The sequence below is a fragment of the Camelina sativa genome, chromosome 2 (assembly GCF_030686135.1).
Source record: "Camelina sativa cultivar CO46 ecotype springtype chromosome 2, ASM3068613v1".
Taxonomy (NCBI): domain Eukaryota; kingdom Viridiplantae; phylum Streptophyta; class Magnoliopsida; order Brassicales; family Brassicaceae; genus Camelina; species Camelina sativa.
In genome coordinates, this window is record NC_141881.1 from 9,261,176 (window position 1) to 9,287,100 (window position 25,925).

Below are 25,925 nucleotides of genomic sequence, written 5' to 3' on the forward strand. Positions count from 1 at the left end.
CTGTTTAGAAAGAGTTTGAGTATTTCATAGTAGGCGTTGTATTTTGTGAAAGGTTACTTATGACGATATTCATGTTCGTTTTCTGTATTCTTTTGAACTCTCTTTTCTGAAAGATTTTTGTGAGACTTCATGTTGTTTTGTTTCTAATCTAAGCAACAGATGTTTTGTGATATTTGAATTAATAACCAAACTAATGATTTTGTATTCTCTCGTAGTTATGGTGTCAAGCAATGATGCGAAGAGATATCCAAGAAGGCTGTATCCGGATGGTAATTTTCCTCTGGCGATGAGAAGCATGCACCACGATTGTAGTTTGTCTAATCTAGCTGGTTTGAAAGGCTTCGTTGGTGATGAGGTGTACGACAAAATAAGAAAGAATTCACAGGTGGGAGTGTTATTGGATCTAGCGGAATCCAACTACCTTGTGGGAAGACCATTCATTATCTATTGTCCAATCAATTGGCAACAGACATTCCATCGGAGATATGGTTTTTGGTTGGAGGAAAGCCGCTAAGGTTCTCTCTATGTTAATATGAAGAAATTAGTGGTTTGAATTGTGAGAAGATTGATGAAACAGAGTGTGAAGTCGATCATACACCTTTATGGGCGGCTTTAAAGGTGAAAGCTTTTAATGGACCCAACTGGCAGGAGCTAGTTGACGGTTTGAGAAGCTGCCGTGGGTGGTCTGATAAAATGAAGACGCAGATTGTTCGGTTGTATCTTGTGCATGTTGGAGTGCTTGGTTTATCAAGGAACAGTAGGATACCTCTAGAATACGCAAAAAGGGCGTTGAATGAAAAAGCATTTGATAGTTTTCAATGGGGTAGGGTTGGATTCAAGAGTTTAGTTGATTCCATCAAAGTCCTTGGGTTACGTAACAATGCTTATACCCTACATGGATGTGTCCATGTATTGCTGATATGGACATTTGAGAGCGTGAAGGTGTTGGGGGCTAGCTATGGGCATGTAAGAGAAGGTGTAGTTTTGCCTCTATTAAGGTGGAGAGGAGGGAGGCCAATGAAGGATTTGAAGCCTTCATATCCGGGAGCAAACTCCTTAATAATGGGGAGGTATGCCTTCAATTTACGTATACATTATTTGTCTGCATTTTTCCTTTTAGATAGCATATTAAAAGTTATGGTATCTGAAATGCAGTTTCAGGTGAAGCATTTAGTACCTAAACCTTTGGAGTTCATATATCCAGATTGGCCAGGACAGTATTCTGTGTATGGTGTAGGGGAAGGTTTGAAGAAAAAACTGGATAATCTGCTGTTAGACGTGATCAATGGCGAAGTGGACGAAAGAGAATGGGATTGTGTAAAAAAAAGGAAGGGGGAACATACGAAGAAGAGGGAGAGGAGGTAACCTGTTGCAGGGGTAAGTGACGATGATTTCGTTGAAACAGCCCCAACCAGCATCAGTAATGTCCCCAAAAATGCGAAGGAGCAGAAAGAAAGTGTTGGGGACAAATGTTCAGCAGAGAAGGCGTCTGGAGATAAGCAGTCAGGTGTGTAGGGTGAAGATGGTAGTGGAAGGTTATTTACTATGGTTGAAACACTAGGGGCGAAAATGGATAATATTCAGATACCGTTTTCTAGAGCAATAGCGGAAGTTGTGTACAAACTTCAAGGTATAAAGAGTAGGATGGGTAACTTTGAGAGTGACGTTCAACTATTGAAGAAAGTTGTTATCAACTCAACGGATGGAGGAGCGCATACGCAAGGACCTCGTACAATAAGAAATGACGAACCAAAAATAGAGGAGGTATGATCTGCGTACCGTATTGATGAAATTGTTACTATATATCAATTTTCAGTATGAAGTCTTTGTATTTATCTATTCGAGGAAACAATATTAATTTCAGTATTGTGAAGTTGTATAATTCTGTAATTATTTTAATATATGATTTTTTCCGTACACACAAATTTTGTATACTTTGTCTCTAGTTTTAACAGCGTCATATTATATATCAAATGTCTTGTATATAACGTCAAATACATGTCTTTTTTTTCAAGTCACGGCTATATCAGATAAAGCATTCGGACCAGGATGGTTATAAAGTTGCTAGTTGTGTTAGGAATCCGTTAGCCATTAAGGATAAGGTCATGTGGTCTGGGAGTATTAAAATCGAACCAGAGGACAACACAGCCGCGAGTGTAGAGCGAATTCCAAAGCAGATGGTAAACAGTTTACAGCGTGGCAAAAGAGTTCAGAGTTGGGAGACAGAGGAAGGTGATAAAAGAGCAAAGTATAATGACAAAGTAGATGGAGCAGGTGCTCAACCCGTTCCTATTAAATGTTATCCATTCGGTAAGTGGTGGTAATCCTGTATGGTCGGATCGAAAGTGCGAATCTGTTGTGGATTTAACCGAGGGGACCAGTACTCCTGCATCATCTCATACACTGAAAGATAAGGAGAAAGCCAGGTATTTTGCACATTTGTTACAAAAGGTGTTTCCTCCCTCAAGAGAGCTTGATCTTCTATTAGTAGATCCTGTGGGCACTAACATAGGGTTAAGCCCTAATGACGAATCAATGGGAGCTGCATTAATTCCCCGACGTGAAAGCCACACTGTAGTCCTATCTCCCGCAGTGTACGATCCTTTTATTAAGGCAAGACCTGAGAAAATTGCAAAGCTGATGTCCTTCCTAACTGATGATTTGTATGTGTTCATTTAGAGTTGTATATAATTAGTGTTTATATTCGGATATCATCTACGATTTATAACTGATTTGTTAATTTTGGTATTCAGGGCTAAAGTACCTTGCACTGGAAATGCCGAATTTTATTTTCGCCTCCTGACCCCTAAACAATTGTGGCCAACTACAACATTCGGCTGGTTATGGGATGCGGTAAGCTTCGTTGTTTTGTTCCATAATATCTGACGCAATTAACTATGGTATACTAATGCCTGATAGATGTCACTAATGTTGCAGCACATGGTTACATGTATGCATATGTTCCGTATTAGGGGGACGCAAACGCCATCCCCATATAAAACAGATCGTATTGCTTTCCTCGATCCGTTGTTTGTTAGTATGTGGGCATTTGAATTCCCTCAAATGGAAGCCTCTAATAAATGGGTTTTTGGAGAAGGTTGTGTTGAGACATACGTGGAGAGGCTGCCAAAATACGGAATGACACACAAGGTGTGGGTTGACGATGTAGACACCCTGCTCTTCCCATACAACCTCGATAACAACCATTGGGTAGCCATCGAAGTTGACTTAGTCCAGCGAAGGCTACGAGTTTACGATAGCATAAACAGCGGTAGAACCGACGAGAGTCTACAAAAGAAGTGTAAGCCGTTCGCAAAAATGATCTCACGCTTGATACAAGCATATCACCGGAGGTACAAAGATGAGAATATCGGGGCGGCGACATTTAGTTACTACCGGGTGAAAACACTCCCACAGAACTATCAACAAGGTGACTGTGGTGTGTACACGTAGAAGTGCTTAGAGTGTATAGCTCTTGGACTAAATTACACAGGCCTATGTGATGCGGCCATGCCTGTGTAATTTACGCGTGTTGCTAATAGAAGATGCGTGTTTGGTCATTTTTTTGGTAACATGTGGGATTTGAGGATGTCGTTCTTATATTATCTGACGTCTGGTCACTCACATAGCTCCCATCGGTTTAAACACTCTTTAGGTGTAGTGTATTTTTTAAATTGCAGGGTCTAGATATATATCATTATGACGTCTTTCTAGCCAGTATTAGTATATGTTGGGCCTTTATCAGATGTGTACGTATCATCAACTAAGTAACGGCCTTATTATGGTCTGTGTACACATGTACGTATATTCATCTGTGTACATACAATCGATTCTCTAACGTTGTAGACGTTATTTTTAGGTGCATGGATGGTGCTTAGTTTCTCTCCATTTTGAGCACACGAAATTGTCCCTACTGGCAATCCTACGTACATTGGCAACATGTAGGTAGAGGTATGATATGATTAGCGAGGCAATTAAATTGTATTCCAAGTCATCGAACTAGAATCATCCTAACAAACGGTTACGGATCAGATGGACCACCTGCATGAATGTAATAAGTACAACCAGGAAGAATGTTTATTCGCTAGTTAATATATCGGGCCGATACCAGCTTCGTAGACGTCCATTGCGAACTTCTTTCGGATATTGTCAATATTGTTGTCGGTGATCTCCAAGCAATCAGCCATCGGTTTTCCCATGCTCAACAGTTCTAAAAACTTCATAGCAAAAGGTCCACAATCTCCCGTCCTAAAATTTTGTCCTACAGGGCTGACCCTTTCAGCGGTAAATGGGTCGACAGGGTAATTGACATCGATAACCCTCTGAAGTAGGTACGGTATCATCTTAATCACCGGCTCGATCCGGGACTTCACAAGAGGTTCTCTGGCGGAGGTCATCAAAGGATCGTAAATGGAAACATTTCTCGTTTTAAGATTTATGCCCACTCCTACCTAAAGCTTAGATCTCCAGTTCATTCGACGGTTGTTTACATACCAGGTGGCACTTCAAAACACATTCATAGATAAATGTGTCTATCCATCTACTCACCTGATCCCTAACCCGGACTGTACTGCCATATGTTGTATCCAATCCGGTTTCTTCTCTCTAAACTTTCGAGATTACGACAACTTGTGTACTAATTGCAGACTTTGGTGGTTGGCGAAATCTATATGTGAAATCCTTTAGTTCTATAATCTACTCTGTGTCTTTAAAGTTTTTAGTTTTTTGTTGTAATGTACGGTTGTATACGTCTGGTACGTACATGTGAACTTATATTAGCGGTGGTACGTACATTGATAATTTGTAGGGTATGTTATTATGAAGTATGTATAAGTAATACGAACGACGGAGAAGGTCATGGTTATCTCATATTATGGTTGTCATTAATTTGATTCTCGTTCGATAACAGATAATTTATATTAATTTGACATCGTCAGCACGAACCGTCGCACAATCTTTCCGACTATGCAGCATGTATGGTAATTAAATAAAACAAAACGATATGTACGGGACTAGTCCATGTGTACGTACACATCCCACACAATACAACTAGTTTGGCACCGTGTACAACTATGTATTTATGTACGATGCCCTGTTTCGGTGTACATACATAAATACATAGTTGTGGGAAGGTGGTTGATGCCATACGTCTATATACGATGGCGGATAACACTAAACAGAATACATTCGTTGATTATAAAATAAACTCCAGCATACACCGGATAACACTTTGAGGTTCCAAAAAGAAAAAAACAACCATCAGGTACATAATATTTCAACATTAACCTAGTTGGGGACGGGAGTCACTAAGGTTAAGCCGCAAAAAACATGACTAGAGGATCTTAAAAGAACGAGCACAACTCCTGTGCATACAAGTAGAAAAAATAGGACTTACACCCGGTAAGGTAGCTACTGCAAGTACACCTACGGTGGTGGAGGACAGAAGCCGACGATCTCACTTCAAAAAGGGGACCACGAAGATGGAGGTTCGCAACATGGAACATAACCAGGCCAGCGACTTCAACGGCGGTGTTCATGTGAGGGAACATGCACCAGAAAATATTGCCAAACGCCTCGGCCTCCATCACTTGGCCGGTACACGTTGCGAACAGCACATAAGCAAAGTTCGCATACGGATCAGTTGGTGCAAAAAAACGTAGCAACGCCATACCTTCAGCAACGGTCGGGGAGTTTGAAGCTAGCCTGACGTCCTCAAGATAGTTCACTACGATGTGGCCCCTCTGGAGGAGAAGCTCAAAGTAGGACCTGAACTTATACTCCATAGTGATGAACTGTGGCCATGACACAAACGGACGAAGTTGAACAGTTTGGATGTCGACAGTGTTTAGTGCTTCGACCAAGGCGGGGATTGGGTTGACAGATACGGGGATGAAATTGACAAGGAGGCTTGTAGGGTTTGGCAGCTTGATGGCCAGGAATATCTCGTTTGAAGGGGTGTTCATGATTTTCTTTTTGGAGACGATATGGGCTGTGGATGGTATTTGCTATGTGTAGGGAAGAAAACATCTTCTTACGTACACACCTCTATATATAGAGAGAATAGTGGTAAATTTTTTTTACTATAACAGGTAATTAATTCGATGGTATTCAACAGTAAAATATAATGATTGTATAGGAGTATATTTATATAAAATGTAATGATTTAAGTCTGTTTAGCCACGCTAACAGTATTCAACAAGCTCTGTTGGTTCTTTGGTACTCGTGTACGTATATAAGTAAAATTCCATAACTGATATTTGACATCTACAACCCTGCAAGTCATAACGATTTAAATTGACTTACATGGATGTCAAATCAGCTGGCCATTGCATTAAATTGGCAACATGTCATTGCATTAAATACGACTACTAATAGATACAAACCCATGGAATTTCCCTATATTATATATTAAATATAGTGGTTTCAATTTTAAGTATAAAAGGGTACAATTCCATACAAGCTACAAGGCATGTCACTGTTGATGTAGGTCTTAGCCATTTGTCCTCACTAGATTGGTAAGGGTACAGTTAAATATGAATCGTACAGAGTAAGATATTTGGAAATATTAGTTTGCATCAGACTAAACATTTTACTATGTTCAGCTTGTGGGGAATCGTAGAGCAACCTTAAGTAACACTAAAAATCTAGCTTATTGCTTCACTCCTTTGCTTTGCATGTGTTGTCATGAGACGTTAAATATATTTGTGCTTCAAAATTAAATCAATTATCCAGTTCTCATGTCTGACAAAGTTCGTGGTTAGCTTTATTATCTTGTCTTACTCGGCAAAGGTGCATCGCTGACAAAATACTTCGTTTAATATGAAGATTATAAAGGAAAGGATAGGAAATACAAATAAACATAGCTACGGTAACTACCAAAGCATTTGACTAATTTGGCGAGCGCACCACTAGAGTGTGCATTTCTTGCAACGATGCTTGTAAGGGGGCTCCATAGTGTCCACGTCTTCCTCCGTCATTGAGAGCACGCATTTTATTGCGCACGAAGGAGTTGTTATTTCCCCATCATCGGGGTAGTCAAAAAACACACCATAAGTTGTATTGTGTGATGTTCCATAGTGAATAAGCTCGGTGATGAGTTCTTCACACATCTCTCCAACCTCTTGAGAGTCAAGTGGGTAGTGTTTTATAGAAAACAGCCGAAGCAAATGACCCGCCTGGACTCCGGACCCTTTACAGATGCACAACATGGCAGACGCAAGAGTAGTGTCGACATATGTTGGTACGTGACGCTGGAGTAACTTTAGAGCCCCTTCAATGTCCCCAACTTTTGTTGCAAGACGAAGGCCTTCATAATATATGGCCGTTGGATTTTCCGCATCAAGGCACCTTTCAAAAAACTTCCTGTGTCGTCCACCATCAATGATATCCTCGACGTCACTGCGCATGTTGAAGATGTTTGCCTCTTTCAAGACGTCGGGACGGTAAACTATAGTTTTGCCTCTATTTCCGGCACGTAGGAGTGATTGCATGTACCACTCGTGTTTGGCTGCCATAAGTTTAGCTATTCGCGCCAACAGATCGTCAGGAAGATCTGGGTTGGTCATCTTTGTAACGAACGTATTATGTGCACATAGGAAGGCAAACTTAAATAATACGAACTTGTTCATATGGTTGGGGAATTATTTGGTTTGATATAAATGATACTTGATATAACTGCGTGACAAGATGGCGAGGTGACATCAAACCACTAAAATTATTATATTTTACGACATCCACTAACATAGAGATGGAGTGTCGTTTTGAGGATCTTAATGGGCCGTTAATATTTTAGGCCTTTTTACATCATAAACCGTTGCTAGGTTTACATCTTAAACGACGTATACGCGGCCATTATGTTGATGCAACGTGCCAAGAACAGTAAAACTTTCAGAAGTTAGTCGATTTACTCCAGCTTCGATAAATACTTTCACCTAGGTAATTTTACTTGGGGAAGATCTGGTGGAGGAATGAAAACAGAGTTCTTTAAGAAAGTTGACATACTATACGTCTAGATGAAGTGGATAAATCCTCCATTTCCTATTAGTATACACGTGTCATAACCATATTACGGATTTGAACTCTTTTATAATCTACTATGTCAATCTCAATTATTCAATACCCGCTCAACTTAACGTAGTGGCAGACATGACACCAGTTGGTAACTGCGATGTGACAACTGACACCCGCAAAAGTCGTACAAACGAAGACGTATAAGAGTTGTTTATTTTTAAGTAGAGGGATGTGACTTATATGCCATAGTTGTGTCTTGCTGAGTAAGTTTAATATGATGTGTTTGTAATCATTAATAAGCTACAAATCTGGTCACAATTGTACTAAACGACCACAGTGTGAACTAAATAAGTTTCTGGTTAGCATTCTATATATATAATAATTAAAAAACCTGTAACTCCCACCTACAACTCTCCCTTTATTTTTGTATGTAGGTGTTGAACACCCTCCACAAGTTGCAACACATACAAAATATTGTTTTAGAAAAATCAAGTGAAAATGCCGCATGCAACTCGAAATATGCCTGATATACCCGATGAAATATTGATTAAAATCCTTGGCTTTCTCGCAGTTGATGGTTTGGAGTACCTCGCTCCAATCTTGAAGGCAGGTCATCGAGGTGTAGAAACGGCGCTCTCCCCTGAAGTTTTAAAGGATGCTAACATCTTCAACTTATGCTGGCATCCGCCGATGTTCAAACACCACGGAACCCAAATGGTAGAGTCCAAAATGAAGGGATCCATAGGCGTATCTTCGAAAAATGCCTAGATGCTGGCAACAAAATGGCAATTTTTTTCGAAGGTTTATGGGTTGTTGCCGAGGTGGAAGACATTAAGCAAGGTATCGCACTTCTAACTCGTAACGTTCCCGCGGAACCTATATCGACACTAGCTTGTGGGTTTTTTTCTATGTTAGTTGGGAACTACAAGATGGCTACTCATTTTCTTGAACTGTTTGATTCACATCACTACCCACTTAAATCGGAACGAGCAAGGTTTCTGGCCAAGGGGTTGTTCCGGTTGCTGGGTAGATATCAGACGGCGCGAGTAAACACATACAGGGACACATTCGTCAATCCTATTGCTCCCTTGATCCCTTCTCCGGAATGTGCTCGATTGTGTTTATTGGAACATGGTTTCTACTCTCTCAACTATCAAGATTATGACATTGTCTGCACAAATTGCGGCCTCTGGTGGTTAGCGAAAGCTATATCCGAGATCCTGTAGTTATATTTTCTCATAAGATGTTTCGCCCTAAACGTACTATCTAACGAATATCTTGTTATCAACGCAGTTCTTATATCTTCTAGAATCCATGTAAGTACTATAAATCTGGCCTTTAGTTTAGAATGTCTCCTGGTGTACTAAACTTGGTTCATGTAACACCTAATGTTGTATCCTTTATAAGAACGCGGTATCTATCGCTACTTATTATGTTGTTTAAGAATGGTAAGTGGTTGGGTGCCTAAACGTGACCAAGGCATCGGAGATGAATTATGAATATAAAACTATATAACTCGTTCTTCCCATTGCAAGACCACTTAAATATAATACTAAGACGTACACAACCTGAAAGATGTTAGTGTGATAACAAATTTTATAATTTCAGTGTACGTTCAAGAGTATGTACGTTTAGTGTACGTACAATAGTTTATAATTTAACACATTGTACGTATTAGAGTTTGTAAATTGAGTGTAAGTACAATGTTAAGAAAGAGTTCGGTCATTATCTCCCTTTATGCAAATTAAATATAAATAAGTTCTTACGCAGATTCTTCTATTTCGTATTAGTATATATGTGGCGCCACCATAATAACGGATGTCAAATGCATTATACACTACTTAGACAATTATTTCTCTTAAATTCCGCTAGGCTCTAGGTAGGGTAGACATGACAGCAGTAGGTTGGACAAAGTGACAACTCCTATCCCCAAAAGTCGTGTTAAAATAAACATGATGTGATTTATATCTCAGCGAGTTTTAATTAAATAGTAGTAAGTGACGTATGTCTCGTCACATTTGTCCAATAAACGGGTAGATGGGCTGGCTAAATAAGTATCTCGTTAGCGTTCTATAAATTATATGTACCAGTCCCACTGAGTACAACCTGAACTTTGAGTTCTTCAAACACCCTTCTGTACAAGTAGCAGTTCCTACTAATAAATCACAGCAAGTTGGCGTCTGCGTCACAAAAATACCTCATCTACCAGATGAGATGTTGGTTATCATCTTCGGTTTTCTCGCAGTTGATGGTTTGAAGTTCCTTGCTCCAATAGTCAAGGCAGGACCTCGAGGAGTGAAAACGGCGTTTACGCCTCAAGTTCTCAAAGATGCTAACATCTCCAACATTACTTGTCATCCTTCTTGGTTTCAAAAATTACATCACCGAAATCGTAGAATAAAAGAGGAAGGGATGCACCAGCATATCTTCGAAAGATGCCTTGGCACTGGGAACAAAAAGGCAATCTATTACAAAGGTCTCCAGGTTGTTGCCGAGGAAAGCGACATTGAGGGAGGTATTGCACTTCTAACTCGTAACGTTCCCGCAGAAGATGATGCCACACTAGCATGTGGGTTTTTTCTATGTTACATGGGAACCTCGACATGGCAGGTCATTATCTTTACCTATTTTTTGCATACCACTACCAACTAAATACAGCTCAAACAAGGATTTTGTCCAGGGAGTTGTTCATGTTGCTGGGTAGATATCATACGGCGCGACAAAACACGTACAGGGATTCATTCGTCTATCCTATTGCCCCTTTGATCCCTTCTCCGGAATGTGCTAAATTGTGTTTATTGGAGCATGGTTTGTACTCTCTCAACTATCTAGACTATGACATGGTGTGCACAAATTGCGGCCTTTGGTGGTTGGCGAAATCTATATCCGAGATCCTTTAGTTATATTATCTCTTTAGATGTTTTGCCCTAAACGTTCCATCTAAAGGTCTTCTGTTATAAACGCCGTACTAATATCTTCGTCATAGGGTGTACGCGCACTGAATGCGGCCTTTTGTTTCCATGGTTTTCTCTTCTAGTTCTTTTGAATCATGTACCACATAATGTTGTATCCTTTCTTTTTTTGCTGTTCTATCTTGCAAAACAACTATACACAATTGATAAATCTGCATATTGTGTATGTACAACAAAATGTGTTTGGGTACATGGGTGCTTACGTTTGGTACGAGTAATGTATTGTTTTGTTACAACTGTGCATACGGTTGTCAAACTCGTTTGTGATTGGGTTGTTTCAACCAAATTGTGACTAAGATAAGTCCATTTTCAACCATTGAATGAATTTTGTCGAAGTGGTTGGGCGCGATAACGTAATTAAGAAAGTAGAAGGGGGAAAAAGCATACATCAACAAGATAATAAAATAATACCACGTACACAACGTAAATTAGTTGTATGTACGTACATTACGAATTAAAGTATGACTGAACGTACACAAGATTGTAACTTGTCAGTGTACGTGTACCTATACAGTATACAGTACATAACGATTAACTGGCGTCCAACACAAGATTGCATTTACGATATAATAACGTATCCAATACCATGTTACATGTAAGTACATAACGTTATTGATATAATATAACATACGTAACCTGATCGATCGACCCGTAATTAAGAAAATTTTAAATATACACCCGAAGATAAACAAAGAAATCGAAGAGTCGCACTTATTAGAGAAGGAGAGACGGGGAGTCGGTAGAAAGACGCAACTACCAGTGGCGACGCTTTGTTTTATTTAAATAGCATCTCCCTATCTCCTTTCCAAACCCAGCATAGAAACGAGTAACAGGAAATTATCAGAAAAAACCATGGAATTTAGAGTTGATGCCATCGCTGATCTTAGACCAGGAAGAACGAATTGGATTATCCAAGCGAAGGTCTTGAATTCGTGGTATGTTACTGAGTTCTTTCAAAAGCGGGTTCTGCTCCTTGCTGATACACGGGTTAGTCCACTTTACTTTGTAAAATATTTGCACGAAGTTGTTAACCAACGCAGTGGTCTTATACACGATTGATATGCAATTTATAGGGTGACACAATCGAGGTGGCGTTTTTACCAGCGACCTACAAGAAAATGAGGAAGTATATCTATGATGGTGATTGGTATGAAATTAGGACTTTCAAGGTCATCCAGCCAATGCTTAAGGAGATAAATACACATCATCCTTTCCAAATCAAATTTACTGATGATTCGACGATGGGTCTGCTCGAACCGGTGAATCAAAAACTCTACTTCTGTTTCGAGGATTTGGGTGATATATCTCGAGGGAGAATTACCCATCCCATATCATTCGGTACGTTTATCTTCAATTTTCAATTACACAAATCGTTTGGAACAACGTTAAAAAATGTTTGCTTTAACTATATGATATATTTGTGCACATTACTAGTTTTTAGGCCTGATATTAAATAAGAAGGTTAGTAGACAATTTCATATCAAAATACATAGGTCGTAACGTTTAAAGTATGTGTCTACCCCGAATCAGATGTCTGTGGGTGTGTAGTTGGAGTGGAAGATAGAAGATTGCTCGAGGGGGCAAATGCGGCCAATGAAGTTGTCCTCACCCTACTGAATGGGAGGTAAAGGAGATTTGTGCTAATACATTTTAATATAAAGTTTTTTCCTATTCCCGTTCTATATTAAAATGAGAAAATTGTAGGAATGAAACCCTCAAGGGTCATGCCCTAGATGACTATGCTGCTCACTTCATAAATGCTTGGGAAGCACTCGAGTGTCATCTTACTTTTACATCCGAACCCGTCTTTTGTATTTTGCGGTTCTGGAGGTTGGAAGCTACGAAGGTACGTTCGATTTGATAGATCAGATAAGGAAACTAGCCTTGTGAAATCATATGCATCTAATTTTGTAAATGTTCTGTAGGTGCTCCATGTCTCGTCAACACAGCTGCCTCTTCGCAAATCTATATAAAACCAGATTTCGAGGGAATGGAACATCACAAGGCGATGTAAGCTGTTTGTTTTCCTATTAAAAACCATAATTTTGTATATGTTGCTACTGTCAAATACGTTATACACCTCCAATATTACCGCAGATCTGAATTCACTGGACGTTACTATATAGAACATATAATGGAGCACGTTGGGGAGAATGCAGGACCTTAAGAAAAAAAGGAACTAGATTGGCGAAAGGGAGAGTTCAGAGAGTTACTTATATTGAAAGAACCATCTACAGAACTATGCAATTTATAAACTATTTTTTTTTGTTTTTTTTCCTGGTGTGTGTGTTTGTACTTTTGAATAAACCGAATGTTACGCTGATTCTGGATAATTTATGGTTGTATTTTGTCAACAAAATCTAAAATTTGCTACTTCGTAATATATGTACGTACACAACCGTTCATAAAAAAAAAACGGATGAAGGAACCATACTTCTTTGGTCCGTTGACATGGGTACAGTGAATGTGGTTAACACATTTGCAACACTATCCTTCCATCGCATTATGTCCTCTCTAATGAACCACATAAAATACACAAACAGATATATTTCGCTTTTGTAAGTATCTTATTCAAACAGTAAACCGTTTGCTTGACATTTCTAAAAGGCCCACACGAGTATGAGGCCCAACTAGGGCAGTCGGAACAAATTTCGACAACAATTATAGTTAAACAAAAGGTGGGCTTACAAATTAAAAAGGTCCATCATAAACATGTTACGAAAAGCTATGGTGGCACTTAGGAAAAAAAGAGTATTATCCTCCATGAAAAAATAACACGTCTATTGTCGCCCCTGCACTACGTATTAGCTGGACATGTTTTACGGTTGTGGCCAACCTGTTGACACTGAGAACAAGCATGCTGTTTGCAGGGCCGCTTCGTCTCCAATGCAACCTCGACAAAAGACTTCATCCTCGACATCTTTGGCCTTCCTGGAGGATTCCTAACAAAAGGCGGTTTACATTTGGACGGTGTAATATCAGTAGGGACGATACAGGATGTATCTATCGGCATTATCGCCTCCGCATACCCACTGTTGTACGCATGGCATCCTCTCTAGATCAAAACGCCTACATGAACACCTCTTATACCTCAGATTGACAACATGCGTTGAGGTACCACCACTTACTTGAAATCGATCTTCATCAATTTCTTGAACCTTTAGACGCCTTGAATGTTCAATACGTGCCTATGAGTAAATGAATGCGTAAGTTCATATAACCAAAGCAACACAACATATCCACTAACATTTTCCAGGCCTTTCGTTAACATATATATATTGATGGATATGTTAATGAATCTCATACCTGTAACAGGTTCTCCACTCCTTTGGTGAGTAAAGTTGGCATTGCGGCAGCTTGTTTTTTCCTTGTAGCAAACCAACGTGTCAACATATTCCGAACAGCTTCTAATAACTCTACAATGGGATAGGCTCTCGCAGGATTCAGTACTTTGTTTAGCGATTCTGCAATGTTGCTCGTGGCGAAGTTGTACCTATCACCAGGAAAGTGCACCCTGATCCACTTGGATACATCTGCACGCACCAAGTAAGCCTGCAGTTGCGGATTCGCTTCTTGAATTTGCTGGAAGATTTCTTCGAAATCAACTACACGGTACGCTGCAGCTGCTTTTTTTACCAGCCGGAATGTTTCGCTCCCACTAAATCTCAGGATAATATACTTGTGAAGATGATACGTGCAGATTCCTCAACTTGCCAGGGGGTACACTTTAGCGATAGCTTTACCAATAAATTTATGCCGGTCAGATATCAGTGCAAGCTCTTCATCATCAGGAATTACACTACTTAATTGCGTAAAGAACCATTCCCACGACACGTCGTTCTCTGTATCAACAACCGCATACGCCAGAGGGAAAATATTAAAATTTTCATCTTGTGTTGACGCTATCAGAAGAGTCACCTTTCAAAAAGGTTCCATCTACAACTACAAATTTCCGCATATACCTGAAACCCTTAATGCATCCAGCAAGCGCAATGAAAACATACTTGAATCTGTTTTCTGCATCAACGACCAGTCTAGTAAGGGTCCCCGGATTAGAGGACCTCGGCCTGTATAAATATGCAGGTAATTCAGCGTATCCACTTTCAGGTGTATCCCTAACATACTCCCGCGCCTTTATAAGTGTACGATGTGCCTTCCAGTAGCCAAGCTATTATATGAAAATGGTCAGTAAAAGACATCAGCACTCAACAATATCAACTAGGTCGAATTATATATATGTGCAGTGCAGGCCATAGAATCAACTAATTTCTGAGAAAACCAACAAACTAAAGCTACGATCTGTTTGTTATTGTTTCCACTACGTCTTCACGTACAAAAAGCCCCCTAGCAACATAAGAAATTTCTCCGTTTACACCCTATATACCATCACATACACAAAGCCAACCAAAAAACAAACATGTTAAAAAGACTGGATTTAGAGTATTTCAGTAGCCCACCTGTACACCATATCGTAGGTTGAGCCCTTCCCCAACAAGATTTGGCACAACAGAACCTCCCACACCACCAACATAATCCTTGTATAATTGAGCTAGGATTGGTGGTTTAGCATTACGGCTACGGCCAAATCGTTCCGTAATAGAGCAAGTATGTTCACGACAATATATGCGAATATGAAACACCGGCGAATCATCCATGGTTGAAGCCCGTATTCCCCACTTACAACGATTTACCCAACACTCAACGATTAACAAACTGGGCGTTGAATATCGAACATTGTAATCATATTTATCTAATACACTCAGCACCCTCAACCTTGCCACCAAGGTTTCTTTGCTATCAAACTTATCCCCCACAGCAATATCACCACCTCCGTTTTCTATTTTGCGAACCTCCTTCTCAAGTGCTTCAGCTGCAGAGTTAGTCTTGCGGGTACGGATATTTGACTCTTTGTTACACACGTTTTCCTCTATACAAGACCCACCCCCAGGTCCGTCGTCCAATGATTCCTCTGGTCCATCCGGGGCGAAGTTGGAGTAAAGGAAATAGTCTTCATCCCCTGAACTTGCACCATCGCTGTCGTCACAGTAATCAAATCTACCGTTCTCCTCATCATCTGCTTCATCTTCATCTGCTTCATCTTCATCTACATCCTTTCCTACATTATCTTCACCGTCTACCTTCCGACTCTCGTACTCTTCACCGTCTACAACGACTTCAGGGGTCTTGGGTGTTGGTTCTGGTGTTTTCGGCTTAACTTCCTCGAACAAGGTTTCACCAGATTTATCTTCAATCTCAACGCATAGCCGGATGAGTTCACCCCTGCACTGTTTGAGAAAGTTTTGAAACTGCCGACCATTCGAAACAATCACTGGTGGCATAGAACATCCGCTTTTTTATATCTATCTAACATATAGCTCAACTTTATGCCGGAAGTTCCTTCACAGAAACCAAAGTCATCGAACACCATAGCAGTAAAGTCTTCAAACTTCGTTTTTTTATCGGCAACTATAATCCTGCACCCTTTGCTGGTATCAACATCAAACAACCATCGCTTTTTGTCTACCCTCCACCTCCCACATGCCAAAACGATATCTTGCTCTTCCATGGATGCACCCAGAGGAAAGATTTAGGGAAGAACAGCAAACCTGTTTAGATCTTCCTCCAATAAGTCTATCGCAACGCTAGACTGTCTTTGCCAGCTCAAACAAATTCGTGTTATTCTGGTAAGACTTTACAGCTGTCAATCTTGCTTACTAAATCTACCACGGACAAGAAGCCTACCACAACACTACGAAAACTATTTCTAAAAACTAACAAAGTATACCAAAAATATCTGTAACGAGAGAAGGCTGTCGCATAAATCTGTCGCAACAGACCATTAGTCTACCATAAATATCTTCCCACCCTTTTACGTTTGCCGCTACACGCGCTAAAAACATAAGTCTATCATCAAAGGGAAATTCCTCTATCAACTTAATCTAACGAATCGATTTCATATACGTGGACCGATAAGTGTACCAACACTACAACTAAGTGTATCATCTACGTCGAGGGATAAGTGTACCAGCACTACAACTAAGTGTACCAAAAATATCTGACGTACACTTTTAATCAGTCCACCTGTATAAATCTACCATCAAAGGATCGGTAGACTTAGTCCCAGTTTCCAATATTTTTTTTTTTTACTAATGTCATTAGCCATAATTACGTTTTTTCCCAATTCAGGAGTAGTATAAGTACAGAGTTTATTCTAGTAATTACAAACAATTGTGTGTTACTTTTGTAATAAGGAAGCTTTTATGTAATATTCTAGTAACTCTCCCTTGATTTAATGTTAAAGAGTGATTATGTTGCTGTAGGGAAACAGCTTCAATCGAAATTTCAAGCTCCTGGCGGTGGTGGCCGCGGCTCGCGTCCCTCTTCTCAGTCGCAGATCCGAAGCAGTGGTGGTGGTGGTCGTTCGCTTCTCTACATAGACGCCGTCTGTTCCGCTTCCTCCAGTTCAATTAGCGGCGGTGAATGGGTCATTGTCTACATCGACACCGCCTATTCTAGTTAAGTTGTGTTCGTTTTTTTTTTTGTCTCGGATTCATGGACAGTGGTTAGAGGATTTTCACCTATAAAGAGCTAATTGGATTGTTTAAATTCTTCAGTTATCAAGGATTAAGGTGAGTTTAAGGTAGAGATTGAATTCATGGACGGTGGTTTAAATCATTATCCATGTTGTTGTTAAGTAGCTTAAGGTGAGTTTAAGGTAGAGATTGAATTCATTAGCCGTGTTCACCACCACCATTTTGTTGCTCTGGTTGGCTACTATATTTCAGATTCATACACACATTATTTTTTCTTACATGGGTTCTGGTTTCTTATAGGGAAGAGACCAAAGATTAATATCAGCCTTAGTAATTGTACTCTCATGTGCCTCGATTCATTGAGAAAGCAGAGAGGAGCTGAAGTCAAAGGGTGTTGAAGAGTCATTTGCTTTAGCGATGGAAGTCTTTTAATTGGGTTTTTGAAGGATGTTTCGTGATGATGAACCTTGCTGTGGAGATGAAGTTAATGATGACACCTTCTAGTTATAGACCAACAACAACACGCAAGAGAGGTCGAAACGCTTGTGGTGATGCAATTGTTGAAGCAATGCTAGAAATTGCAGCAGCTTCCAGAATGAGGGAGATGGGTGTATCGAAGGAGCAAGTCGAAGCTTCCTTGACTTCAAAACTCAATCCTGTTTATCTGGTAAGTCAATTTTATCCCCTTACCTGCAATCTTTTTTCTGTTCTTGGCTACTGAATCGGTCCAAAGTAAGACAAAACTTAGAATTTTGATTGAAGAAAGATAAAGTTGCAGATCAATGACAGTTTGAAATCTTTTGCGTCTCTTGTTGAAATATAGAACTTTACCAAACTGTATCGTACTCATGCTATAAGTATAAGTGGAATCTTGTGATTATTTTATTCTAAGTCTCAAAATCATACACTCACTTACGTAGGTTCGTGTGTACGTGATTATTGAAGCAACAAGTTTGCTTTGTGATCTTGCTCTGTATACATCACTAATTTGGCTTCATTTATATGTAAAACTAGGATGTCATCGACACATCTGGAGGGTAAAATCTTATGATCACTAAACCATCATCACTTTTGATATATAAAGTTATAAACTCCGGTTCTCTAATTATCGAATCTGCATCGCTTGAGCCCAAATTTGTCAACAAAATCGTTGCTGGTGGAGAAGATATGTGGGTTAGACTATGTAATTTCCACACCAGAGAGGAGATTGGTGAGTGACTGGAAACTAAAAACACTTGCATAACCTTAGTTTTAAGCAGATTGATTGTGTCTTATGGTATAGCTTCTTATCTGAACTTTAAGGATGCAACAAGGGACATCATGGTCCTAATCCTATACTGCAGGTGAGTTTGGTATTCGTTTTGTTTGGTATGGTGGAGAATCTGTCTCCCCATTGTGATCAATCATATACCACAACCAAAGCTCTGCATCGTTCTGTTCTTGGTTTTGGTTTCTAGATTAGTTAGTGATTGGAGTAACTTCATTGGGGATTAGGAGCACAATGAGCAGCTGAAAAGACTGAATTCACTACAAGTGAGAAAGACTTGACTTAGTATCTGAAGAACACAAGGAGAACCACAAGTTGGTTGTTTTCAGGTAAACTAAAAACCTTGTTATAAGACTCAACTTGTATATTCTACTTCTCTATGTTGGGTCTAATTTTCCTCTAATTAAAATTGATTAATATAACACAAGAGATGTCCCCTGATGCTACTTCTGGATTTTTATTTCTTTTGAGTTTCCAATATGAGTTATGGTTACGGCACCATCAAAACGTGTGAGTGACTTCTCACTTCTTTTTTTTTTACTTAGTTTTGATAATTGAATAAAAACGGTTTACTTAAACGGTTTCATGCGTATATTTGTTGAAGCAATGTGGACAGAGTTATTTTCCTTGGAGTAATTGGATATCTTCTGCAAACCATACTAAACTTCTATTTTTTACTCTGTTTGCAGTCTGTTTGCAGAAGCTAACAAAAAGTCTTGAAGAACTAAGGCATTCAACCTCAAACAAAGATGATGAAGTGATCGTTGAGCAAGAACCTAAAAGAGAGCGCTGAAGAGAATAGAGAAAAGTAGTTGATGTTTTTGTATACATTGGAAAATAAATTTTTTATTTAAATTATAAAGATTTTTGTTTATAGTTTTTTGTCACTTTTTAATAACAATTAGCTACAGCACTATACACACTAAATTAGACATATTTTTCTAATTTGTAACAAGTTTATGACAACTAACTGTATAGCTAACTGTCACAAATTAATGATGGTTTTTTGAAGATAATTGTTACGCATGTGTCTGACGCATTGTGTAACAAATAGCTACAACAAAAATATATCAAGTTGCTTTGATTTCTGGTTTGGTTCAGCCTTAGTTCAGCCTTTGGTTTCCATCTGGTTTGCTCCAGTTGCTTTGATTTGTCTGAAGTTGATGCTAGTTTCAAAGTTTACAGATCTTCATATTCGGGGTGGAGATTGCAGTGAATGGTAGCTGGCTCGTTTTGATGGTGTTTTTGTTTGCAAGAAGGGTTATTTCGGGTGGTTAGGTTTGGCTCATTGTCTTTGCTTTGTAGATCGGATAGAAATCTGAAAATGTTTTGTAGAGTTCTATCTAGGCATAAATGGGTGGCGCATGGGTCGTTATCGTCGTCGTATCCGGGAGTGGTTGAGGTTCCTCTAAAGTCTCACTTGCAGGGTTATGAAGGTCTTGGTTCGGTTTGGAGAGGTCGGCTCTCATCTTGATAGGAGGAATCGGTTGTTATCTTTGGATTGCCGAGGACATCAAAGATAAATCTCATTCTTAGAATTTTCAGAAGAAGAAGTTGATTTGGTGAACTTTGAGCTAGCGTCTCTGAAGATTGAAGTCCTGTTTGTTTTTTGTTTTAAAACTTTAGTTGCAATTTCTTTTGAGTTGAGGCTTATAATTCCTGCTTTGTATGTTTAATGGTTCTTGCTTTCAGTTTTAGTTTCGGGGGACTTTTCTTTCGTCCGTCAGTTTAGCTTCCCTTGTTTGGGTTTTAGACTCCGAGGATATTTATGTTTTCCGCCGGCTTAAGTTTGTATTTTATGTATCCTTCAAGTTTATTATCAATAACAACATCAGATGACAAAAAAAAAATTATCAAATAGTAGCAATTTGTTACTTTTCAATTAGTATCTAAATTGTAGCAAATTGCGACAATTAGCTATGAAGGAAAAATTTGCTATAACCAAATAGTTATTAATTAATTTTGTAAAAAATCTGTAACAAAAAATTTTTGGCTAAAAAAAACATGTTATACCTACAACCCCAATTTGACCAAACGAGGTGAGTGCGGCTCCGTTCACAAATTGTTACTAATTATGGTTTACACCACAACCAATATCACTAAAACACCTACTACAGTATCCAACTTAACATCAATCGTCCGATATAATTTGGAGAATTCTCGTAAACACTATGCTAATAACGATTTAATAATCATTGGTTATTAGCATTTTTTTCGTTTATGTTTGTTTTTTAGTAATCTTAAATCTCATTCTTATGAAAAGATTACTATGCTCAAGAAATAAAAAAAAAGCAATTATCAACTATATTATGCCTTGTATGAATCAGAGCCTCTGTTTGACTCTGTCTCCGGGCAATCTCCAACCTATAAACTACCAAACTGTAAAATTACAATCCATATGCCTCTGGCAACTTATTCATGTCTAGTTTCTCCACCATAGTATTCTCTGACCGGAGCTCCGCGTCAACTCTAGCTCCCACCTCAGCCGCCTTCTGCCGTATCAACGTCGCAGATATGTCTCCTCCAACGCCTTCACCGCCGTTTCTGTCCTGAAAGACATGTTCGGGGAAATTGAGTCTTGCAGAAGGACCACGTAAGTAAAACACGGCAGTGTCGTAAGCGCGTGCGGCAGCAACCGCGGTTTTGTAGGAACCAAGCCAGATCCGTGATCGTTTGTTAGGCTCCCTTATCTCAGCCACCCACTTCCCCCACTTCCTCATCCTTATCCCTTTATATCGCTTCTCCTTGGGGCTCATTGGATTCCTCTTCGGCTTCTCGTTCATGACGAGTCCTTCTTTCACCATAGGAAAGTCTTGTTTTCGTTTGTATTCAATCTCAATCATACCCTCAATTTAACCAAACGTGACATGTCTACGTGTGTAATATATAAAGAGAGAAGATTACAATTACATAGGCGGCTAAAGATATATATATGCCTTATGTGGCAGCGCCGCCACTCTTTTTCTTCCTCAAATATTTAAGTAAGCCGACATGAACCATAACCCTCTTTTATTAACTTAACGAAAGAATTATTGTTTGACTTTTAGTGTTTGGTTAAAAGGATTATGCATTGAATGTTTGAATTGGAGTTTTATTAAGCGGCTGAGAAACGGCTGTGTGGCGGAAATAAGGTATTTCCATGAAGCAGCTTGTCGACATTTGGCCCACCAACGTGGCAGCCTACGCTTACGACACTATGCGACACAATTTCTTTCTATCATCACTTTTGTTTTGTCTTTGCTTTCTTTTTCTTCTCATTATTTTTTAGTGCGTCAAACATATTCGCTCCTCGGTCTAGTGTAATTTTTATTGAAAAACCTAGATGAACTACGTTGTTAGGTCTACCAAGGTTAAGGTAACACACCTATAGGGTGTGATTGGTGACAAAAATAAAGTGGTATAAATAGTACCATTTTGAATTTTTATCAATCATAAAAGTTTTACTAAAAACTTTATTAAAAATTTTACTCTCAGTTTTTTACAGTTTTTATGTACAGTTCTTTCTTACAGCTTTGCACTATTCCGTAAAAACTTACAGCTCTAACTTACAGTTTTTCTGTATAACTTTAGATACGTTACCAATCAGACTTATAGTCTCCTAATGTTTCTCTGCATAACTCATTTTCTTTTTTTCTTTTCTCTGCATAACTCTTTCTGCAGAATTATTTAAAGATCGTCTTCGGACTTCGGCAAAGGTCTTCGAGAAAGATCTATAACAAATAGAGTTAATTTTTGAAGTAATATAGCCAACTCATATTGGATCTTTAACAACTTTTTCTATCTCTATCCCTTTATCTCCATATCTCCTATATATTAAAAGAGAAACATTTCGGAGAAAAAGCTGATGTGTCGTCGCTAAAGAGCTATATATCCAATTTATTATTCACCCTTAGTATTCCATAAAATTACATAAATCTGCCACTACTATATATACATTGTTTTGTCAACTGCCAATGATATTCAATTTATTTATATACACAATATATTTGCTCCTATAAATTCTAAAATTGGTAAATATTATTCAAAAATTGATAAATATTATCCCCTACATATTTTTGAAATTAAATTAATTTCACTATGTATTTGTAATATGTTATATGAGATGTAAAAAATATATATTTAAAATCATATCTTCAAAAATGTAAATAATGTTACCTTTCTAATAATTTTCTAAAGCTCTAATGGTAAATAATCAAAGATCATTCAATATATAGGGAATTTACATTAAATTGTCATTAGTAGAACTAGGGAATATTTCATTCAATAATTGAAGGAAATCTATACTATTAATTGGGGAATACACTTAAGGGTTAAAAAAATCATATCAAATATCGATGTTGTCAAACTGACACAATTTACATATTAAGAAGAAAACTAAACAACAGATTTATTATATTTTAGGAATCGTTCAAATTAGTTCCATAAAAATCAGGTTATGAAAATTTTGTGTGGGTATAATCATGTATGACAAAATACGGGACGAGAATTTTGGGAACAAGAATTCAAGCAGAACATATGCGAACATACTATTTACTCATGTAAATTACGAGGAATGAGGTTTTTTTGGGTCAAAACAATATAAATGTTGCAATCAGACATATTAGATGGGTTTGATCGCAGACATATTAGACAGGTTTGATCGCTTGACAGTTATATTTAGGTCATCTGGAAATTCTATGATATGCAACAGGATTGGTATCGATAAGTAGGCATGAATACGGGTATGGTTACAGTTTATTAACTATCAGTTATGGTTATATACGGTTGTGGTTATATAACTAAATTAAATACGTGAAATGAATGAAACTGAAACCGAATCCAAATTTGATTTAACACCCCTAAACAAACAGTTGGAAATGTTTGGATTAGTTTAGAATAATATACACATAATATCTCTTATCTATATTATATCTTAATTTTTTCTTATATACATCACTCAAGCAGGTCTGAGTAGAGGGTTACATGAAAATTTTCTATTTTTTTTTTAAAATATGCAAAAGTAACTCCGCACGTATGTGCAGGTTCGAACTTAGTGTATTGTATACGCGGTTTAGTTGCTACCAATATTAAGGTAACACATAATCCCTTTTACTATTTTTAGTGCAGTCTCTAAAATCATGTTTTGTTGTAGCATTTAATTATCATTAATTATATCATCCATGATTTTGTCCAATACAACATTTTTCAAGAGAGAGATGGTATCATGATATTCTAAGTTTCTCGTGAATATAGAGAATTCCAATTTATCATCCATGATTGTATTTGAGTTTCTCTATGTATATAGAGAAATGTTACTATTCTGTGAGATTTCACAAAAAAAAAAAAAGCTCCTTTTCTCTCTCGGGCACGGGTCTTGATGCTTCTCCGAAACAGAAAGAACTTTTCAAAAAACCAAATCTCGCCAACTACTTTTTAGCAGTTAAAAGTATTATCCTCTGGTTTCTTTGGGACACAAGGAAAACATGCTGGTCCACGCAATGTCTCCGATGAAATTAGGCTGTGTTCTCCCCTTCTCCGGCGACCTCCACCACCAAAGCTACCATCGGAACCACTCAACTTTCTGGTACATATCCTGCTGTTAACTGGTTATAACCCTTTTCACCCTTGATAACCCTTGTAAACTGTATAACCCTGCAACATTCACCTTTTCCCGAAAGTTTCATTTACCTCAGTCCCTATAAACCCTTCAACCTCCATCACATAAGATATCATGGAGAACAAAATCCCGCATTACCTAAAAGGAAAGGAGATCGCTCCAAGCTTTTTTCCCCCACCTCGAAAGAGAATCAAAGCCCCGGATCTCGATACCTCTGCTCTGATAGAGGAAAACTCTCTCACTCTGATGGGACGGCTAACAAATCCTGCTGCTCAAAGGCTATGGTCTCTTTTTCCTTTTCTCGCTAATAGATGGAACCTGAAAGGTAAAGCTACTGGGTCAGATCTAGGCCGTGGCTACTTCCAGTTCAGATTCGACTTTGAAGAAGATATGCAACAGGTATTGGACAACCGACCTTACCATTATGGCCAATGGATGGTAATCTTTCAAAAATGGGAACCAGTGATTTCTGAAACTTTCCCCTCCAAGATCCCTTTCTGGATCGAACTACAAGGTTTACCAAAACACTACTGGCAGACAGAAATGTTGGAAACGATAGGTAAAAAGTTAGGTGAACTCGAAGAAGTGGAGATTCCCTGTGACTCTGCCAAGATCCGAGTCCCTATCGATGGCTTGCAACCTTTGACAAAAGAAACCATTGTCGATTTCCCGGATGGTAAGGAAGCCATAGTAACCCTAGACTACAAAAACTTGAAGAACCACTCTCTCACTGTTTCAGACTCACACATGAGACAAGGTTCTGCCCTGGACTTACAAAAGAAAAACGTGTCCCTACCCCAAGTGCTCCAACCCCAAGTTCCACTAACCAGGAATCCAGAGGAACTACTATACTCCAGAGAATAATTCAGAGCCCCTAGCACTCTCTCAGGCCAGTCAGACCCAAAGAACTATGTCTCTGCAACGGCTAAGTACACAAATCGGGCAACTCCATCGGTGGATAGCAGAAGCGACTACAGGTCAAGAAGCCAAAATCAAGAACGTAATGCATACACGGCTAGAAGGCATTTCGAGAGAGAAAGATCCCACCCTTACCAAAGGAGAGAGTACAGCAGGGATTCTTATTAACCCCCTACCTCTCAAGGGATCATAGGCGAGATCCTTACCAAAATCTCCAATGGAAAGAAAAAATGGCCCTGGAAATACAGAGACGGGTGAGAGATCAGATTCATCGAGACCAAGACGCCCTCCCCTGGAAAGGAACATGGAAGAACTTCGCCACAACTCACCCCCATGATTGTACCCCCTAACTCCTCACCACGGGGTCCCTGTGTACCGGATCAATCTTCCCCTCCTATGGTAATCCCTACGAAAGAACAGGTCATGGATGAGCGTAGAGATGTTACTATCCAATATTTGGCGGTTCCAGACCCAACAGAGAAAGCGGCTAGAAAACAGAGAGTAATCCTGGGAAAAGCAAAAAAACTAATGGCCAAAACAGCGGACAAAATTGTTCAGGCTGCATCTGCCTCTGTCCTGTCTGGTTCTCTAATTCCTCAAACTGAAGGATCTCTTTCTGAAGCCAGACC

General features: G+C 38.9%; 4 protein-coding genes and 1 long non-coding RNA gene across 7 annotated transcripts; 4 read left to right on the forward strand and 1 right to left on the reverse strand.

Moving 5' to 3' along the window:
- The first annotated feature begins 217 nt into the window (after positions 1-217).
- On the forward strand, positions 218-3,453 carry LOC147948341 (uncharacterized). Its single transcript, XM_087466410.1, has 9 exons — positions 218-385; positions 565-966; positions 1,156-1,317; positions 1,406-1,507; positions 1,585-1,764; positions 2,016-2,261; positions 2,347-2,663; positions 2,754-2,853; positions 2,938-3,453. The coding sequence occupies exons 1-9, from the start codon at positions 218-220 to the stop codon at positions 3,451-3,453; spliced, it is 2,193 nt and encodes a 730-aa protein (XP_087322536.1).
- An 8,381-nt stretch (positions 3,454-11,834) lies between these two features.
- On the forward strand, positions 11,835-13,149 carry LOC147948342 (uncharacterized). Its single transcript, XM_087466415.1, has 6 exons — positions 11,835-11,969; positions 12,056-12,320; positions 12,513-12,606; positions 12,687-12,793; positions 12,908-12,992; positions 13,080-13,149. Exons 1-6 carry the CDS (start codon positions 11,835-11,837, stop codon positions 13,147-13,149), a joined length of 756 nt encoding a protein of 251 aa, XP_087322541.1.
- A 4,119-nt stretch (positions 13,150-17,268) lies between these two features.
- Positions 17,269-19,656, forward strand: LOC104722285 (uncharacterized). Of its 3 annotated transcripts, XR_757172.2 has the most exons (7): positions 17,274-17,497; positions 17,597-17,686; positions 17,816-18,182; positions 18,530-18,725; positions 18,818-18,858; positions 18,973-19,111; positions 19,472-19,656. It is a non-coding gene; the product is annotated as an uncharacterized LOC104722285 (long non-coding RNA). The 3 variants fall into 3 exon arrangements; XR_015577818.1 differs by lacking the exon at positions 17,597-17,686 and having other exon boundaries at positions 17,269-17,497; XR_015577819.1 differs by lacking the exon at positions 18,818-18,858 and having other exon boundaries at positions 17,299-17,497; positions 18,859-19,111.
- Positions 19,657-21,063: 1,407 nt separating this feature from the next.
- LOC104722275 (ethylene-responsive transcription factor RAP2-9) lies at positions 21,064-21,817 on the reverse strand. The gene has a single exon (XM_010440420.3). The coding sequence runs from the start codon at positions 21,623-21,625 to the stop codon at positions 21,170-21,172; it is 456 nt and encodes a 151-aa protein (XP_010438722.2). The 5' UTR covers positions 21,626-21,817; the 3' UTR covers positions 21,064-21,169.
- Positions 21,818-24,492: 2,675 nt separating this feature from the next.
- Positions 24,493-25,242, forward strand: LOC147948343 (uncharacterized). Its single transcript, XM_087466424.1, has one exon. It carries the CDS (start codon positions 24,493-24,495, stop codon positions 25,240-25,242), a length of 750 nt encoding a protein of 249 aa, XP_087322550.1.
- Positions 25,243-25,925: the final 683 nt, after the last annotated feature.

Excerpts from the sequence above, each read along its gene's own strand:
- LOC147948342 (XM_087466415.1), top strand. The coding sequence starts at position 11,835 with ATGGAATTTAGAGTTGATGCCATCGCTGATCTTAGACCAGGAAGAACG. Across the intron at positions 12,321-12,512 it reads TACCCATCCCATATCATTCG|ATGTCTGTGGGTGTGTAGTT; the intron begins GTACGTTTATCT and ends ACCCCGAATCAG. Across the intron at positions 12,607-12,686 it reads CTCACCCTACTGAATGGGAG|GAATGAAACCCTCAAGGGTC; the intron begins GTAAAGGAGATT and ends AGAAAATTGTAG.
- LOC147948343 (XM_087466424.1), top strand. The coding sequence starts at position 24,493 with ATGGAGAACAAAATCCCGCATTACCTAAAAGGAAAGGAGATCGCTCCA.
- LOC147948341 (XM_087466410.1), top strand. The coding sequence starts at position 218 with ATGGTGTCAAGCAATGATGCGAAGAGATATCCAAGAAGGCTGTATCCG. Across the intron at positions 2,664-2,753 it reads TCCTTCCTAACTGATGATTT|GGCTAAAGTACCTTGCACTG; the intron begins GTATGTGTTCAT and ends TTTGGTATTCAG. Across the intron at positions 2,854-2,937 it reads TCGGCTGGTTATGGGATGCG|CACATGGTTACATGTATGCA; the intron begins GTAAGCTTCGTT and ends CTAATGTTGCAG.
- LOC104722275 (XM_010440420.3), bottom strand. The coding sequence starts at position 21,625 with ATGATTGAGATTGAATACAAACGAAAACAAGACTTTCCTATGGTGAAA.